The 20,139-nt window shown below is 29.1% G+C and overlaps 2 protein-coding genes and 1 long non-coding RNA gene across 5 annotated transcripts in view; 1 reads left to right on the top strand and 2 right to left on the bottom strand.

Annotated features, from left to right (window-relative positions):
* Positions 1-2,158: 2,158 nt before the first annotated feature.
* Positions 2,159-3,496, top strand: LOC140921047 (uncharacterized). Its single transcript, XR_012163890.1, has 2 exons — positions 2,159-2,445; positions 2,868-3,496. It is a non-coding gene; the product is annotated as an uncharacterized lncRNA (long non-coding RNA).
* Positions 3,497-5,931: 2,435 nt separating this feature from the next.
* On the bottom strand, positions 5,932-6,912 carry LOC101511598 (cyclin-dependent protein kinase inhibitor SMR6-like). Its single transcript, XM_004509603.4, has one exon. It carries the CDS (start codon positions 6,518-6,520, stop codon positions 6,164-6,166), a length of 357 nt encoding a protein of 118 aa, XP_004509660.1. The 5' UTR covers positions 6,521-6,912; the 3' UTR covers positions 5,932-6,163.
* Positions 6,913-13,555: 6,643 nt separating this feature from the next.
* Positions 13,556-20,139, bottom strand: part of LOC101511280 (uncharacterized) — a 9,075-nt gene continuing 2,491 nt past the window's right edge. The window contains exons 5-10 of one of the 3 annotated variants that reach the window (XM_012718373.3): positions 17,868-17,920; positions 17,063-17,144; positions 16,221-16,328; positions 15,891-16,014; positions 15,540-15,654; positions 13,556-14,142 (exon numbers count right to left, since the gene is read on the bottom strand). In XM_012718373.3, the coding sequence (XP_012573827.1) occupies positions 14,115-14,142; positions 15,540-15,654; positions 15,891-16,014; positions 16,221-16,328; positions 17,063-17,144; positions 17,868-17,920 (510 nt within the window). In that variant the 3' untranslated portion in view covers positions 13,556-14,114. The remainder of the gene's footprint in view (positions 14,143-15,539; positions 15,655-15,890; positions 16,015-16,220; positions 16,329-17,062; positions 17,145-17,867; positions 17,921-20,139) is intronic. The other 2 variants (XM_004509602.4, XM_012718374.3) reach the window with 2 other exon arrangements.

The raw sequence follows: 20,139 nt of genomic DNA, 5'->3' as shown, positions 1-20,139 counted from the left end.
TATTGTTACTTTTTTAAAGATATAAGTCAGTTTCTCTTGTTTTTAACGTTAAAAGTATAGATTGTTGATGTTAGAGAGTGCTTTTTCTAATATTTATAATACTTTAGAAGTTTTGGAAGTTAAATTTGTTACAATATTTACACTCATATTTTAGTTCTAATTTTCTCTAAGTGAAAATTTACTTCTAAATATGACTTTTTATTTTTTTTATTTCACCATTACACTCCTAGTTCAAAAAATTTATTGATATTATATAGACATATACTACTTTTAATTTACTATAATAATAATAGTTTCACAAATAAAATTTAATTATTAATTAATATAAAATAATAAAAAATAATTACACTATATATTAGCCCCTATTGAATAATATTCTTGGATTCACCTCTGACTGAATCGTAACATTTTTAAAGTTTACTTTAAAAAGAATTGTGTGGGAATACATATTAAATATTGATCTTTCTTAAATGGTGTTATGTGTTAAGAAGAAAATCTGAAAAATCTAAGAACACATCAAAAGATAATAACGAATGAAATATCTTTTCAATATAGAATTATTAGAGAAGTATTTTCACACACTTAAACTGATGTAAGATTTGATTTGTAACATCCTTTCAATGAGAGTTAGAATCTTACAAACAAACTTTGTGTCAAATCAAACACAAACTAGAATTGATGTAAATCAACTCGATATTGGCAACAACTCTCTCAATCCTAAGAGGTACTTGAAAAAATACAATACTCTCATGAACCTCAACGGCAGGATGCCAGAAAGTTGAAAGCTTGGAGAGGCTAGAGAAAAATACTTAAAGCCTAAAAAGGCAAAGTAAAGAATATTTGCATGTTATTTATGGAAATAGCGGATTAAGTTATCGATTGTATTGAGGCAAAATCTCTTTGTAAGGATAGGACAAGATGTAGCAACAGTTTGTTGTAAACTAATATAAAATATATGTGTCTCCTTTATCCTTTTTCATTTCGTAGTTCTTTATGATTCAACCTTACTTTGTCTAAACCTCTTTTAAAATTAAGTTGAATATTTTTATAAAAAAACAGTTCTTATAAGGAAATCAAAGTAGCTTTTAAGAGCGGAAAACACAATTCAAACTCCCCTATTTTTTGTGTTTTTCAGTCCCTTCAGTAAGAAGTTTTCACGGCTTAGAAAGTTTCTATATGAGGTTCGTAAAGGGATTTAGTACCTTGGTTGCACCTCTTAATGGAATTGTTAAAAAAAGGAAGTTGATTTTAAATGGGATGAGAAACAAGAGAAAACTTGTGTTGCCCTTAAAGAAAAACTCACTCGACCACCAATTCTTGCATTATCAAATTTTTCCAAATATTTTGAAATTTAATGTGATGCATCTAATGTTGGAATTGAGGCTTTTTTTTTATACAAGAAAGACATCCAATTGCTTATTATAGTGAGAAATTAAATTGAGCCGCTTGAAATTACTCTACTTATAATAAGGAATTGTATGCCTTCTTTTGGGCATTACAAACTTGGAAACATTACCTACTTCCCGAAGAATTTGTCGTTCACATTGATCGTGAATCTTTGAAACATTTAAAAGGGCAAGGTAAGTTGAACAAGAGAAATTCTAACTGGGTTGAGTTTCTTACAAGGTAAGGTAAATGTGGTTGCTGATGCACTTTCAAGAAGTATGTTTTACTTTATACTTTTGAAACAAAAATTTTTAGACTTGAACATATTAAAGAATTGTATGAAAGTGATCTTGATTTTTCCTCAATGGTTATTTTAGGCAAAAATGGCTATTTATTTAAAGACAAAAGACTATATGTGTCCAAAAAATTTATAAGACAATTGCTTGTAAAAGAGACACATGAAGGGAGGTTAATGAGGGCATTTTAGGGTTTTTAAAACTCTAGAATTGTTACAAGAACATTTTTATTGGCCTCACATGAAAATTAATGTGCAAAATTTTTGTGAAAGATGCATTGTTTTTAAGAAGGCCAAGTCAAAAGTTATGCAGTATGGTCTTTATACTCCTTTGCCTATTCCTAATTTTCCTTGGATTGACATTTCCATGGACTTGTTTTAGGGATGTCTAGAACAAAAAATGGAAAAGATTCTATTTGTGTGGTTGTGGACAAATTTTCAAAGATGGAACATTTCATACAATACGAAAAGGTGGATGATGCTTGTCTCGTTGTTAACCTATTCTTTAAGGAAGTGGTGCACTTTCGTAGCTTACCAAAAAGCATAGTTTCATATTGTGACACTAAGTTTCTAAACCATTTTAGGAGAGCTTTGTGGGGTAAGGTGGGAACAAAGCTACTATTTTTCACTACTTGTCATCCCCAAACAGATGGCCAAAATGAGGTAGTAAATATAACTTTTTCAACTATTTTAAGGGTTACTCTTAAAAAGAATTTGAAAATGTGGAAAGAATGGTTATCTCATGAAGAGTTTGCTTATAAAAGGTTTATCCATAGAACTACACAACATTTACCTTTTGAGATTTGTATGGTTTTAATCATTTAACGCATCTTGATTTGTTGCCATTACCTAACACATCTCTTTTGAAGCTTTAAGATGGTGAAGCTAAGGCTGAATTTGTGAGAAAATTGCATGAGCAAGTAAAATTGAAAAGAAAAATGAAAGTTATGCAAAAAAGTGTCAACAATGGGCGAAAAAGAGTAATCTTTGAACTTGGGGATTGGATATGGGTTAATATGAGAAAAGAAAGGTTTCCATTACAAAGGAAGTCCAAGCTCCAACCTAGAGATGATGGACATTTTCAAGTGCTTTCTACGATCAATGACAATGCCTAAAAATAGAATTTCATGTGAGTATGGTGTAAGTGTTACTTTCAATGTGTTTGACTCGTCTCCTTTCGATGTAGGCGATGATGAGATCAACTCGAGGTCAAATTCTTATGAGGAAGCAGGAGATGATCAGGACATAAGTAAGTGAAGCCATTCAAAGCTTAGGAGTTCCTATGACAAGGGTCGTGCAAAGAAGGTCTAAAGTGTTGTAGTTCAATTCAATGGAAGCAAAAGGACCAAGATGAAGGAAATGAGTCAAAGTTTGTGCTTATCATCCAAGCAAGTGTTGAGGGCATGAACCATGGGCTTGCTGCTCCATTTTGATGCTTTATTTTAATTAAGTTAAATAAAAAAGTGTAAGGGACCAATTTGTGCAAATTAGGCCTAAAGACACTTTATTTTTTTTGTTTTTGTATGTTTAATCCATTTTAAAGCTTCTAAAGCTTTAAATGGTGTATGGTTTATTTGAATTTAATATAAATAATGTGATGAAGCAAATGGAGAGCAAAGTCGGGCATTCAAATAGAAGGGGAAAATGGTGCAAACATTAAAGAATGATAGAGATTGGCACATACATCAACAAAAGGGGCAATGAATTGTCATTCATTTAGTCTTATTTATGAAGAAATAAAAGTGTAACCATCTAAAACAATCATTGCAGATGTCCCTCCTTATATTCATTCAATTTATAACTATTTGTTAATTATTTCAGCTCTAAACATTGATGTTAGATTAATTAGCTGAAGTCCTAGCACTTAAAAAGTCTCATTTGTCATTCTTTTGTTTGTAAATATGAATAAAGTAGAATAATTTTGATTAAAGAAAAACCTCACTTTGTGTGAATTTGTGAGCATTGCCCATTTGGTTTTGGATTTGACCAACCTCTTATCTTATCAAGAAACCAAATTTCTTATGGTGATCTTTACTTGACTTACCATCCTTTCTAATCAATAGAAAAAATGTGGTGCCTCACTTCTCATCTTTTCAACCAATTTCTTTTATTTTATGTATAACTTTTTGTGAATTTCAAAGAAATGGTTAAGTGTTCAAATAGTTAACAATAAAAGATAATAATATTTATTGATTATTTATTATCTATATAAACTATGTAAAGTATTTTAAGGATACTTGATAAATAAATGTTGATGTGGAATATAATTTAAAGCTATCTAAAAATGAACAAGAATTTACTTTAAGAGGATGATACATATTTTTTTGGTGAAGGAGAGGATGATATATAGAGAGATGAAGGTTGTATCCCACTCATTACACTTACCATGTTTTCACATATATGTTCATGATAAACATTCTTTAAATAATAGCAACTAGCAAGTATATGAACGACAGATAGGATAACAATGACTTCACATTATTATGATAGTGTTCAATTTGCCAATTATTGGTGATCACAAGATATATAGCTTTTTAAGAGTAAAAAAGGAGGGCCGTTCAATTAGCATTGGATTCTAATCTTTCCCTCCACGTGACTTGTCTCTTTAGTTTACCATATGAATTAATGCATGAGCCATAATATTACAAAAGTATTAATTAGTTTTTTAAAATAATTAAAAAAGTATTATACGGAGGACCTTTTCATTATGAATAACATATTTACAAAAATCTTAAATATTTTAGGATTAATCTTAAAAATTGAATACTTAATAAAAAGAAAATATAACATAAAAAATAGCACTTCAATAATTAATTTTAGTAATTAATAATTATTTTAAAATATTATATTTTTATGATAAACATAAAAAGTTAAACTAATTTATTTAAATTATTAATAGCACTTCAATACAACTTAAATTTAATATGTATTTATAGAAATAAACTTTTATCTTAGTAGTGGCCGGTTGAAAATAAAGGGAAAATTATAAGTGAGTGGTGCTTAAATCCACTTATTTGTCTAGATGGAAAAGTATATCAACTTAAATTGTTTGTTGATTGTGTTGTGATGTGTAGTGGATTTTTGATTTTGTAATAGACTTTATTCCTTTTCTTAGAATTTCTTGTGCTTGCAAAAGTGGTGTGAATATATTTTGACTTCTTAAAAAAAAAATATCAAAGTAGTCATAATGTAAAAAACTAAAAATATTAATACAACTTTTTAAAATTCAAGATATATTTAAAAAGAAAAATGGACCCCTCATCAATTGCAAGTTATGTGCTATGGGGTTGGATATTTGAATATTGTGCAAAAGAATAATTTGGCATCTTAATATGGTTTATTCTATGTAACCATGTAAGATGCTAAACTCAAAAAAGTGAAGATAAGAACAGAGTTTAAAGTGGTACTTAGGTAAAAGACATACATAAGTGGACCTTTTTTTTTAATGAATGAAGAATGAGAAGCAAGTAGTCGTGCAGCATCTGGCAACCTAGCTCTTTGAAAAAAGGTTTGTCTTGTGGTCAATTCTCATTTGGCAACTCATCTGTATTTTGACTTCAATTTTGTCACTCCTTCGCGTGATCATGTACAGTTATTTGATTTCAAACGTGTGTTTGGATAAACTACTATTTTATTTTGTAAAGAATATAATTTAGTTAAATAAGTTTTATTGAAAAAACACTTAATTAAATGGATAAGCTCTAAAAATAGGTTATGAAGCACTTTGGTAGAATAAGTTAACTTTAATATCAAAAAATTTAATATGAAAGTCCAATAGTATTAGAAATGAGACTTGTATTGGAAAATATTGAGGCTTTATATTAAAAGAGATAAAGTGTAAAAAAAAAGTTCATAAAGAATAGAAATTCTCACTTTAAAGATCCCTTTTGATAAAATAAAGGTCTATTTTTCAATCATGTATGTAAAATCTATTTTTATATGATCAAATTAGGGATCATATAAAACACTCACATCATTAAATTAATGGAGCTAAGAACAACTACATAAATAAATTAAATGACTAAAGAAACAGTGAATAACATCTTCTAAACACAACCTAATTTTTGGTCAACAAAGATACATGGAAGCCAAGGCTGAATTTGAAGACAAGGAAATAGTTATTTTGATACCATAACATAATAAGCAGAAATTAATATGCAAATTTGAAGTAGTAAATCAACTACTTCAATATATCAGATAAAGTTTCATGATTAAAAAAAAAACATAAAACTCAAAAAATAAGATCAAGATTCAAGCATGCAAACAATTTTATTAATTTTGAGACAACTCTATACAAAATAAAAAGTCCTAAATATTTAAAGTACTAAAGGAAGCTCTATAACTAAGAGAAAACACATAAACTAGAGAAAATTAATTAATTAAAATACAAAACGTAATAACATAACAAAAGCTATAGCTAGCTCTAACATAAATCTAAGTTCAAACATCAACAACTATATAATTTTTTTCACCTTTGTGCAATCAATTAGCACTTTCAACATGGCGCATAAAAACACTTTCTAAATCTTGTGGTTTGAAAAACTCTCTTACAACACCACCACCACCACCACCAAGATAATTGCACTTCAAAGAAGCTTTTTGCTTTCTAGGAGCTGGTGGACACGTTAATAGAGTTGGAATCTTTGATTCTTCACTTGTTGGTGTACAACATTCCTCTGTTTCAATTTCAACTTGTTCTTCTTTTTGTTGCTCCTTTTCAATTGGAATTGTGTATATTGGTTTCAATGGAGCTCTTAAAGAAATTCCAGCTATGACCCATTTTCTATTATTTTCTGAATCAAATCCTCCTTCTACTTGTGCCTTCTCAGCATACCCCATATTGAACTCAAAGAAAAATTTAAGGGTTAATTAATATATTAACTATATTGTATAAATATGTGTGACTATAAAGTATGGAATATAATTAAGAAAAAATGAAATTGGAGCTTTGTGAAAGAAAAAAAAATATTGGAGAGGGAAAGTGTGATGAAAAGGGTAGAAGAATGAAGAAGGAAAAGAGAAGAGTTGAAGTTTAGAGAGAAATAAAAAAATAATAAAAATAGTAAGATATGATATTAAATGTGGAAATAGGGGGGGTGTGATGTTGAAAGTTGCGTGTTGGAAAAGAAGTTAGAAAAGAAAGCAATTGGAGAAGGGAATAAGAGAGAACCCGAGGAAACTCGTGACATAAGCAAAGACTTACATTAACTAAACTAAAATAATATTGAGAGAAAGAGAGGTGAGGATGTCCGTGAAATTTGATCAACATGGGTAGGATATATATAAATAATGTGTTTTAAATATTGCAAAACTAATACTCCCTCGGTCATCGATCTTTACTTTTTTAAATATTTTATTATTGTTATAAAATTTTAGTTTTTATAGAAAATTAATATAGAATTAATGATATTTGTAAAAACTCTAAAATATGTATTAAATGAATTTTATTTTTATTTAATGAATAAAAATAAAAAAGATTAAATATATTTTTATTTTTTATTTTTAATATGTGCTCAAAGTTAAAAGAACCGCCAATAAAATATGGTAAGGAGTTAGCTCACATTCATAAGATTGTGAGTTCAACTCTCGCAATCGGCATTGTTATGATTTTGAGCTTTGAACTTCAATTTAAATATCTTGGGAATATAATATGAAGGGATTATGTGATCTCATCTTTAAATTTTATTGATCCTATTTATATATAATGGTGGGATTCAGGGACTTGTTGGAGAGTCTAAGGAGTGTGAGAGCAACAGCATGTCAAATGTTCCAATCTCTCTAAATTTTATAAATTCTTTTAAATTATATATAGTCAATTATTATATCGGTCTATGATAAGTTAATTATCAAATAACTTTTACCTAAAAATATAGTTAAATCTATATTTTGTTTGTCATTTAAGTTTTCAAATGTGTCTTTTATTATTTAGTTTAGTTTTCAAATGTATCTTTTATTATTTAGTTTAGTTTTCAAATGTATTTTTTATTAGTCAATTTGGTCCACAAAATTACTAATAAAAAGAAGAGATAGATTATGTATTTAATTTCGATACATTTAAGATTATAGTGGCTACACCTTACACATTTAAAAAACTAAAAGACTCTTTACTTTTATATAAATATTGAAGTTTTGGTCAATGTCTCGCTGAATATTAATTATTGGCTCCACCATTGGTAAGATCAATATAATCCTTTTAACTTTAGATGATCCAAATCCAAAATATTATATGTCGAAAGATGTTAATTATTTAAATAAATATTTGTTAAAAAAGATCATTTAAATGGATCTAAATTAGCTTTAGGGTTTAACTTCTACAATTGTGTGAGAGAATACATTAGTTTATCAAAAAAAAAACTATTTTAGGTCAATTAATTTATGGAGATACTCCAAGGGGGAAGAAAGTTGGAAGATTCAGGGTTTGTTTGTTGCATATTATAAAAAATAAAAAAAAAATAAAAAAAAAAAGTGATTTTGGTATTCAATAATTTAGAAATTATTTTATTTAGAGATTTTAGAGAAAAATATAATATGTTGTGTGTTTATCTAACATAATGAAAATCATTTTTTTTATTAAAAAAAATCAATTATAAAAAAATGATATTTTTGAAAAACTACTAAAAATAGCTTCTCATTTAAACAGTTTTTAGATATTTTTTCTCCTTCAAACTTTCATTTTTATCAAAAAATTGTAACCAAAACTAAAACGTCCATATGTGCTTGTTTTATTGAGAAAGAACAAAAAAAAAATAAAACGTTTCCAATTGTATTTACATTGTACTCGAGTGTAGTAATAAATGTCACACATATGAAATATTTATTTGTCTTATAACATTATTTATTATTTTAGAATACTAAAAAACATTAATTATCTTTTATAATCATATATTTTTATTTATTATATTTTAAATGATTTAACTATTCTACTAATTAGTACTAATTAATGAAAAGGATGTTACTTTATCATAGAAAGTAATACATAGAGAGAATATCTACTAACAAAACTCTCACATAATCACGTCAACAACAAAATTTGAACTTATATCTTCCATGATCACATATATAATCAATTGTGTTATCTCTATTTCTCCTACTTTTTATCTTTTACCTTTATCCACATTTCAAAAATACACAAATAAAAAATTGTATTTGACAACAATATTTTGATGTACATCAAAATTATATAATCAATTGTGTTTATATAGCTAAAATATTTTGATATCCAAACATCATCCCTCTATATAAACAAAAATATAACTATTTTTACGAACCTTAAAGAACAATGATCAGTTACATTGAAGGCTAAAATTGTTAATTGAATTATTTATGTTTATTTTAAATTTTAAGATAGTCTTTTTATGTTTTAAATGTTTCACGTTAAATTCTTTATGATAATCACGTTAGTAGAAACTAATCATTTATGTTAATTTTTAAGTAATCAAAAAAAATAATTGAATTTTTTAAATATCGCTTATAAAAACTTGTTTCATGAAAATAAAAGAACAATTAAAGAATAAAAGTATTAATTAAATAAAGTAGAAGTAGTTAACCTTTACTTATATTTTAAACTAATAAATATAAATTTATTATTGTTTATATTCGAGATCGAATAAAGTATGAGTTAAATCTTTATTACCTAGATTCTAAATAAATTTACCTTCCATTATAAAATCTTCAAAATCATTATATTTCTATTAAATATTTTATGACATGCAAAGAGAGTTTGATACAAATAGTTGGACTTCTTACCTATACATACACTGCAATTTGGGTATAAGTTTGGAATTTGATTATATATAAATCTCATTGTATACAAGGAGTGCTTTGTTAATATAAAAAGAATGCTTTAGTAAGTCTCACTTACATTACATGAAAGAGTACTTTGTTAATCTAAATCTTCTTATATATATAAACAGAGTTTATTCTATGATCAAATGATACAGTAACCCAATATATAAATCTTATTACAAAAATAAAACCAATTACTCTTATCTTTTACAACAACAAAAAAAAACTTTTAAATAAGAAATAATATCCGTAAAAACATATTAAAAGTAAAACCCTAGAAAACATTAAAAATAATCTATATAGCTAGCAATATTTACAACTTAGCATATTTACTATTTAAGTTTCTTTGTGGATAACTTTTTAATATAAGTTTCCTAAAATACCTTCTCACATTTAGCTTAGTTTATTTATATTTGAGTCAACTCATTTTCATATAAAATTAACTTTTAATATAAAAGATATCATTTTTTATAAAAAATTTAGAGTCCTATTTATTTTTAACGTGTGAAATTTGTGTTTTTTCTATAGTAAAAATATAACTAAATAATTTGTATTCCTATACACTTTAGTTGAGTGTCTCACCCAACTATTTTATACATACTTTATTTAATTTAAATATAAATAATTTTAGATAATTAAAAGTTAATATATTTAATTTAAAATTAAAATTAAATACACCATATTTATTTTTTATTGATTCAAAAAAAAATTTATAATTAAGACTAGATAAATACGTACATATAATGAAATACAATATATTTGATTGAATTTGGCGCTAATATTTTGTTGAGAAAGAGATAGAGGGTGAGTTGAAATTTGGCGCCAAATGTTAAGGCTATGCCCCCAGGCCCCAACTACAAGTCCAAAAAGTTATGTACAAATACAAAGCGTCTTTTTCTTTTTGCCACACTTTCTCAACATGCGGTTTATAGGGAATCATATCATCATCAACTAAATGTTGTTTTGTGAATTTTGCTTTCTTATTATTAATAATCACTGTTAATGATTGAATGCATCTCCACCATCATTTGTCCCTTATCTTCAAAATTATTAGTTTTTATTAATGAAACCTTTTTTAACTCTAAATTTAAGGGACAACAACATTGATCATGGATCAGGACCCACCTTATTATCAAGACTCTTAAAATATAAATTTTAGGTGTTACTTAAAATTTTTTTTGGTACAACAAATTGAGTTCATATATTGTTTATAAATTTACAAATGATATGTAAATTTAGTTTTAGTATTCATTAAAATTATATTTTGAAGTGCGCTAACTCAATTTTTATAGTTATATATAAATTTAATTAGTTCATGTTGGTTTAGTTAGTGGTTGTGTTCAATGTTTGTTAATACAAGATTATGTTCATTAATAATGAAAAGGTACAGCGCGGTGGATCGAACCCGTGTCCTATTCGCGAAATAGAGGCATCATTGCCACCAAACCATAGCAATGCTTTGATTAATATCTGAACGGTAAATAAATATATCTCTTCGAAAACAGTGGCAGAAGAAGAATTGCAACTCTTTCCAAGTGACATTATTTTTCCTATAAATAGGGTCACTTTGGATAGAATGCAAACAACGAATTCAAATAATTGTCATCCATTTTCTTTCACTCATTCTCATATACTAAGTCAACTTATTCTTTTCTAATGCATGAAAAAAGAATAGGTAACATTATTTTGTAACATACTATTGAAAGATATTCTTGGTGTGATAGTGCAAATCATATCAAGGTTTTTCAAAGTACCCTGAAGGGGATTCGCTAGTTATCTCATTTGCATTCGATTGGTGGGGGCGAATCGAACCTAAAGGCTAATGTAACAACACGCTTTGGAATTTGCTACATATAATCTTCATCAACAAATTCACTATTAAAGTCTTGCAACAATTGTCACCAACACAGCTTCAACATTATATATCATAGACTCACACCAGAATTTATTCTATTTAAAATTTCAATTATGTGAACTCTTTTATTGAAACACGTTAATACAAATTAATGCACTTATATATATTTATTTTTTATAAACGTGAATTCAATTTATTTTTGTTTCTGTGAATTCACGTTGACGTGTATAAATTCAGAATATGGATCCCTATCACATTGAAAGCAATGAAATACATGCGTTTGTGGAAAAGTGTAACATAAAAAGTCGGCAAAGGGAAATGGGTTAGAATTCGTAAATGAGAGGAAGAAAAAAATAAAAGGATGAAAAACAATGAAAGGAAGAGGGAGACAAAGGAAAAGAAGGAAGAAAAATGAGAGGGTAATGGTTCAAAATTTGAAAAGATTCTAAAGGTATTTTTATTCGAAGTGTAACCAAAAAGTTCATAGGGCCTACCTAGCAAAAATCGAAAACTAATTATTAAGATAAAGATAGGGAAGATAATAAATAGGGTTATTAAAACCATTTTAAGAGTAAGTATGTTTAAGAGCATAAACTAAATATCTTTACATTCAATTTTTTTTATATAGAAACAGAACTAATTTTTTCGATTTTACACTCATTTTTACTTTAAATCATTTACTAAAATCTTTATATGGAATCAACATTTTTACTCTTAGAATTATGTCACGAAATAAGAGTTTAGGAAGAGTTTAAGAATGAAAAAGAGACAGTTTTTAGAAGCTGGACATTTTGGAGAAAAATTAAAGTTCATTTCTTCATTTAATTTTTTTTTTACAGAAAAGATAATTCATTAGACAATTAATAAATATGTTGCTACAAACAAAACAATATAAAGAGGACAGTCTTTCAAAGTAAAAACGAAACAAATGAAAGACTAATTTTTTGTAGTGGATATTACAAGACACTCAAATGTCAAGTGTTAGGACTCTAATCTACATTGATTATATATTATCGTCTTCTAAATAAAAATATAAAACACATGACGACTCTTCTCTAACAATTTGCATATCTCACCAAACAGTTTGGTGTCATGCATGCTATTGACAATTTAAAGTTGTTGCGCTTCAATACTAAATTACAAAATTGAATATATCCAGTAGTTATTTTTAATTTGTTTTTATGTCAATTTTTATGGTATTTCTTTGTGTTTCCCGCATTACAATTTTTACCTACATGTGTGTGGTTAGAAATCACATTGGTTGAATAAAACACCCTTTCGTAATGTTCTAAAACACCCTTTCCCGCATGACCCATATTTAAAGCCCAATCTCAAATAGACTAAAGGACCTACATTAGTTCGAAATGTGGCTTCTTCAAAAAATTGCCACGTGTGATTTATGATATATTTAAAAATTGTTTAAATTTTTTAGTAGAATTTTAGGAGTCTTTACAGCTAATATAGTAGTCTGATTGGTGTTGAGTTAACAATATATATATATATAGTTTAAAGCATTAATATTTGTTTTTCTTATTTTTTGCCAGAGGGGTACTAATTGGATCAGCATCTCATTTGTAGGGTCGGGTAATACCATCATGAACTTCTACTTGTGGAAAAGAGGCACACTGTTAGAGTTTCCAACGAAGTCCGTCATAAATCATATAGAACACATTTTAATCATAAAGTCTCATGTTTCTATACCTTTCTAAAAGAAGGTCAGTTCACTATCATCCAGATATAATAAGGACATATACTGTGAAGGATCATATTTCATAGTTGGCAGAAGTCCTTTTGGCAGCACTAGAGCTTCCCACTACCCTCCATCCAATGGCCCCCCATGCTGAATGGGTAGTGGGGGACCTCAGTCCCTAACACAGTGTCCGCTAAGAAGATCATTCATGTTATCTACCACCACCACCACCTTTGCATCAACTGCATAACCCTTATGAAGAAAAAGACTACAAACTGAAGTAAAATTGCTTTCACAGATCTCTGATTTTTAGCATTTGTCGATAAATCCGTAAAAAAAATAAAAAACATGTTAATAAATGAACATTTCAAACTTCTCTATTAATAGTAAATGTTATATTAGTAAAAATAAAGAGATAGAAGAAGAAATAACACAGCATTTCATACTTGTTGCTCTTAATATTAGCTATGCTCAATCCCTTCAACACGAAGAATTTTCTATTAACGACATATAACAAGCATTATCAACTCTTTAGATTTAAAAGTATTCTCAACCTCTTCAAGCAACAAGTATTATTTCACCCAAATCTATTCAGGTTACAGGTTCAGATTCACAAATTAGCAATTTGGAGAAAATTACTATAGTTCCACTTCTAATAAAATAATGCACAAAAAATTCAAATGTGGACCGTTAGTATGTTACTTACAAAGCATGTGGTACAATGTTATACAAACATGCAACCAAAATCTCAATATTGGTTAATAACACAAATAAACTCTTGTTTCTCTCCAAAATTTTCTCATTAACTGGAACTGAGAAAGGGTTTATGTTTCCCTTCCCCTTTAATCCATCACGTGTCAGGGACATTGTCCGAAAATATGTTGTTTGCTATACTTGTCTGGAACTATTTCAACTAACTTCGTGGGAGAGCTTGATATAATTTAGGAGACGTTTCAGTGCATTACCACTGTCAATGGCCTCTCTGGCTCTATCCAGGGCTGCAGATACATCTTCTGCACCTTCAGCACCAAGCAAGTGATCCACCATTCCAGCATTCAAAACTATTCGATCATACGCTGGCCCTTTTTCTCCACAGAGAGCTGCTAAACCCAACTCAATGTTCTTTGAGACCTGAAGTTTCGAAAACAAAAAATTAATGTCCATAAGCAAACTTCTGCTCTCACCAATAGGGAAAACTGGCTACATGTAGAAGCATCCTACCCACAATGATACTAAACAATATGACTGTTTAATAACACACATTAACATTCTAATTCAAAAGAATTGTTATTTTGAAGAATTCTATTTCAATAGAATAAAGACGGTCAAATATTTGAAAATAGATGAAAAGTTGGAAACGAAGTATGCAATTCAAAACAATTTGGGGTTCTCCATTGTTCATGGGGAAAGCAGCACATACAAATGCAACCATTAAAATTGTATATAAAAGGTTTATACTATTCAAAAATTGAGCTTGGAAGTTGAGAGAGCTCACTACAAAATCATCATCAGAGTCCAGGATATAATTAATACAAAAATGACTTCGGCATGGACCATTATAATGGCTCAGAAAATGGAACTAACACATTTCCACATTTTTAATAAATTTGATTTCAGTCCATTCCATACATCTACAAACACTCCTTTACATGGTTAAACATAGAGGCTAAAATATATTTTTCATCCTTTATCTTTTATCTAATATTTGTTTTGGTAATTTATCATTTTTTTTATTCATTTTAGTGCTTTATATTTTGTTTTAGTCCTTTATTTTTTATCTAATATTCATTTAAATCATTTATCTTTCACAAAATTATAGAAATTTGTCCTTTTATTAAGGACTAAAGAATATTAGATAAAAGATAAACGACAACAACGAAAAAAAAAATAAGAAGAAATATAAAATCATAAGATTAAAAACAGGTATGTATCAGCAAGTAAAACTTTAGAGTAGATGCATGCATTTGATGGATGGAAGGGACATAGATTTTCTTTTATAGAGGATGTAATCATAATATAAGAATTAGTATCTTAAGAATATATATGGTAGAGATTTTTTTTATAGGCAAATGTTAGTGGTTTATTTGGTAGAGGAGGGGGAAATGTTAGTAATGGGGATCGAACTCTAGACCTCCTACATAGAACTCCTTCAGTGTCCCAACCTATACCATTAGACTATTTCTTCGGGGACTATATGGTAGAGATTTGAAGTCGTCATGATCTATACTATTAGTTTTGCACTTGTTTTAGTAAGGCATTTATTTAAGAAAATAAGTTTCTTATCATAATAAAATCATAACACTTGAGAGCTTCTCATCCTATAGGAATAAAAAACTCTTCGGGTTAGTGTATAAAAGGAGATAGTCATGAATAAGGAATTTTAGTTTTTAATGGTTGACTATCTACTTTATCTTAACACACTGATGAAAGCAACACCTCCAACAGCAATGGAAAAATCTCAACATATTGTTAGACAGCGAATTGCAACCATATTTCTTGCAAGTTTCAAATATTGGAGAGAATAGTACAACAGGAGAAAAACACTGGAGAACTTTACGGATCTATCAGTTCTTGGTGTGTCTGTGGGTTGGAAACCGTAGTCCCCAGCATTGACCTCAAGACTAAATCCTTTACGTGTAACTCCTGCAATATGAAATAACAATATTTTAAGTGTATTGATCTAAGGTATAATGATGTAATGCAAAAGTATCAGTTTGCTAATAAGAAACTGGCATGGTGATAGGGTTGTAAATGAGCATTTTTAAGAAAAAAAGTAAACACAACAAAAATAATAGACAAGGACATATTTCTGAAATTATTCTCTAAGTATAAATTATAAATAGAATTAATAGAAGGAAATAAGGAAACCAAATACATACCACCATGTTCAGATGTGGATGCAATGTCGAGTGAACGAAACCCTGAACAGTAATTCACTGGAAGTCCCCTTGTCATGCTAACTGATCGCAATCTTGTAGTCATTGAGAGGGCTCCTTCCTCTCCCTACAATATGAGAGCATGAGAAGGGCAACATGAAGTGACTTCTTTTGTCAAGGTTGAAGCCTCTTTCAATACCAATTATATTATAATAGGAGGATTTAACCGATTATAGTAAGAGAAGAGAAACAACAGTTTGTAATACACCAAAAGTTTATGGAGAAAAAAAGATACCCAGAAAAGTTCATAGATTACAAAATGTAAAATCCAACCTTCACTACCAAACCAGAATGTACACCTCTTCTTTTCATGAGCATTAACAATGACTCTTCGTAACCTCCATGATAAAATCCAGCAACAATAGATTCCTTACCACTTGCCTGTTGAAAAATATACATTTTTAATTATATAAACAGATGGTGACTTCTGTAAAAAAAGAAAAAATCTATGTACCCCATTGGGACATTTTTATTGGTCTACCTCTTATTTACGACAAAAATACCTTCTTGCATACCTATATTTTCTACTATTCACTTCAAAATGCAAAATTTCATAAAATTCAACCAAATTTTTTTCCTCTGTTTTTCTGAAATAGTTGCAAGTCTTGGTTACATGACCCACACACCTTTTTTTCCTTCGAGCAATCAGGATTTTTTATTTTTAATTATAAACTTTCACAAAGAACTTTATTTGGGTAATTTTTAACATCAAAGAAGTGTTCATGTTTAAAATGGTATAACTTGTTGACATTCCTTAGGCTAAAATCTTTGCTAGCATTGAAGTATTAGATCTCAAAATTGTTCTTCTGAGAAACTCAAATGGCCCCAAAATTACCATAGTTTTCTTGATGATTATTTATTTAGCAACTTCCATGTGCATTAAACTCTCTTACCTTTCGAATCTGGTATGAAGAATGTGAAAATAAATGGTCATATTATTGAAGAAACTAGGTATAAAATCATTTGTGCATTCTTTTTACAAATAATGATGGTGCATCTGAAATTAACATAGACTATGTGGATGAATTTATAATTTATTGAGATTTTAAGAAAAGAGAATCATATATTAAAATAGATCAGTAACATTTAAATAATAGATAAAGTCTAAGTCCCACCTTTATATATTGCTGAACCTTTTCGGTCGTTGCAAGTGGAGGGCGCTTCTTTATGTGCTCTCTTATCCTAATTAAAGAGTATCTGCAGAAAACATAACAAGATTTAACCTAATCTTTCCAATAGTACTCTTATACTGCAGATATACATAAATACAGCACCATACTATACATTACCGCAAATAGCAATATAATTTAGCCAAAAATACTGATTTACCCATCGTTTGAATAGTTAGACATGAAGAGAAGATGGAATTTGCATTCTCTACAATTTATTTATTTTGTTTCTTTTCGTTTTTTCTTCTCATCCACACATTGGATTAGTCCTACAGTTATAACACAAATTCAATTGAATCCCTAAAGTGCAAAAACATTTTAAAATGTCCCAATAGTTTCCAGACAATGAAAATAGTGCCTATAGTTTTTTAACAAGGTAATACGGCCTCAATTTGGTCATTTAAGTTTCACTTTATAAGGGAAGTAAACTTAGATTACAGAGTGCATTTTGCATTATTTCAAAACAAAAGGAATTTTACTCAATGGTTTTGAATTGTAAAGATTAAATATAATTTAAAGTAAAACTTTCTATAGGGACTGATTGAGTTATTCAACCTATAATTTAGTATAATATTCCAGATGTAAACAAGTAGATCAGTAACCACTTATCAAAAAAAAAAGTAGATTAGTAACCAGGACAGGTCTTCTTCACAAAATTTTGAAATTCCAAAAGAAAAGCATCAAAACATTTCCCAATGAATCCCAAAGGTAATTAGGCCAAGACAAATAATATATGGTTTGATGCTCATACAGAGACGGGCGAGCTTCACGCTGACTTACATAAGCAAAACCAACTTCATCATCCTGTGAAAAAAGAACAAAGAAAGATATTGTTAGAAATAATATACATAGGATAATTAAGTTGTACAATATCATGCAATAGCAAATAAGGTAGTCTTTATCTTTGTATTTATCGTGACACAAAAATTGAGCTTCGCTGTGTAAGACAAGCATATTCAATCATGCCCCTCGGGGAATGCCAGCCGTCGAGTCTCGCCATCACATAGTCTGGTGTTTCAATTTAAAGAGTGTTACACCTCATGTTCCATTGACGTATACAATGCTTTCAATTAGTCGTTGGGTTTTTTAGTTGATGCAAACAATCACATTTTGGTAACAGAACCAGAAAGTAAGGCAAATCACTCAATCATTCGACTATAGGATGTAAATACTTGGTTATATACGTTAACGACATTATCACTATAGAATTTATTATCATGACATTGCTAAGATAAAACATCTTTGTAGTCATTTTCAAATAAAAGATCTTGACATGCTACAATACTTATTGGGGATAGAGGTGGCAAAATACTAGGATGGTATTGTAACTTATCAGACAGTATGTAATTGACACTCTAGAGGAACGAGCTTTGATGAAGGCTAAACTTGAAGAGTTTAGAACTCTAAAATATCTTAATGCCAATTTTATACAAATCAAGGGGAGCAACTAAACATAAACTACAAACAATATAAAAAAATACTAAAAAAATAGCAAAATACACAAAATTAAAGGGATAATCATACTTAATAACCAAAATCCAACATCAAAATCAAGTTCTAATAGTAATTGTAATCAACAAAATAGAGATCAAAGCAGAAGAAAAACAAAGCAGACAAAACAATGTCACAAAAAGAACAAAAACAACAGAGCAAGAATATAACGATGTTGAACAGAGCAAGAATGGAACAGAACGATGCTGAATAGAGCAAGAATGGAACATAACGATGCTGAATAGAGCAAGAATGGAACAGAACTATACTGAACGGAGCAAGAAAAAAACGAAAATGACAGAGCAAAAAACAATGGTGACGGAGCAAGAACGAAACAGAGGAAGAACGAAAACGGTTTTATTTTTCACCATGTTGAACCAACCCCTTTGTGGGTTAATAATAATAAATAAATAAATTATGGGTTAAGTGGGTGCGAAATGACCTAGATACCCTGAATGAAAAATAAAAAATAAAAAATAAAATAAAACTTGTGTTTTTGAGAAACCCTAGAGCGGGTCCACTGGCGGGTTGGGCTGGGATAGCGGGTCTCAATGATAGTGGGATTCACGGCCGGGAGCGTCGCTACCGTCGAACGCATTTTCCCGGTCGGTGGTGTTGCGGCCAGCCTCTCCACCGCACTGGGATAGCAGGGTCGCACCAGGATTGACAACATACTATAAGCCAACTTCTAAACCAACCTTGCGAAGGACATCAAGATATTGTAATTCACATCTTTGAGTATATTAAAGCTTCTCAAGAGAAAGGTTTTATCTATGAAGCCAATTGTCACAGAGTTGTGAGATATTCATGGGGTGCCACTCTTTATAAACTATTTACAAACAACTTATTTAAGTCCAAGTTTTTGTATACGTTCTAACTCATCCTTACAAAACCGGCTTTTAAGGTGGGGTGCCACTCTTTATAAACTATTTACAGACCTTATCGATTTTCAAAGTAGGACTTGGATTTTCCTTACAGTATATTCATTGAGGGAAACCTTATCTCCTCTAGAAAAGTAAAAAATATAATCTTCTTGTTAAATACAAAATCAAAATAACGACTCATCACTCAAGACGCATTGACTACTTTTAAGCTCATATGGCTTAAATAGTTATCTCATGAACTGAGATTTGGGGAGGTTACACATATGAAACTCATAAGTGTTAATCGAGCTACATTACATATCACATCATATTCAATATTCTGTGAGAGAACTAAGTACATTAAGGCATATTGTAATTTCAATCAAGAATGGATTTTTAGAGACATCACTAGTAGCTTTGTTAGTTCAAATGATCAATTTGTAGATGTTTATAATAAGCCATGAGAGGTCTTTGTTTAAGCAATATATGTAACAAGCTTGATGCACATGATTTATATGCTCTACATAGAGCGAGTGTGTTAGAAATCATGTAAATAGGGTAGAGCTATGGTTGTACAGTATCATGTAAATATATTACATATGGTAATGTTAATATTTGTATTTATTGTGTTTATAAGTGTACATGTGTGGATTCACTCATACACTCTTT

The sequence above is a fragment of the Cicer arietinum genome, chromosome 7 (genome assembly GCF_000331145.2).
Source record: "Cicer arietinum cultivar CDC Frontier isolate Library 1 chromosome 7, Cicar.CDCFrontier_v2.0, whole genome shotgun sequence".
NCBI classification, from domain to species: Eukaryota; Viridiplantae; Streptophyta; class Magnoliopsida; order Fabales; family Fabaceae; genus Cicer; species Cicer arietinum.
Note: the sequence above shows the minus strand (reverse complement) of the source record. Positions and strands in the feature narration are given on the sequence as shown.

What these genes read in the sequence shown, in the direction of transcription:
- LOC101511598 (XM_004509603.4), bottom strand. Translation starts at nt 6,520, where the DNA reads ATGGGGTATGCTGAGAAGGCACAAGTAGAAGGAGGATTTGATTCAGAA.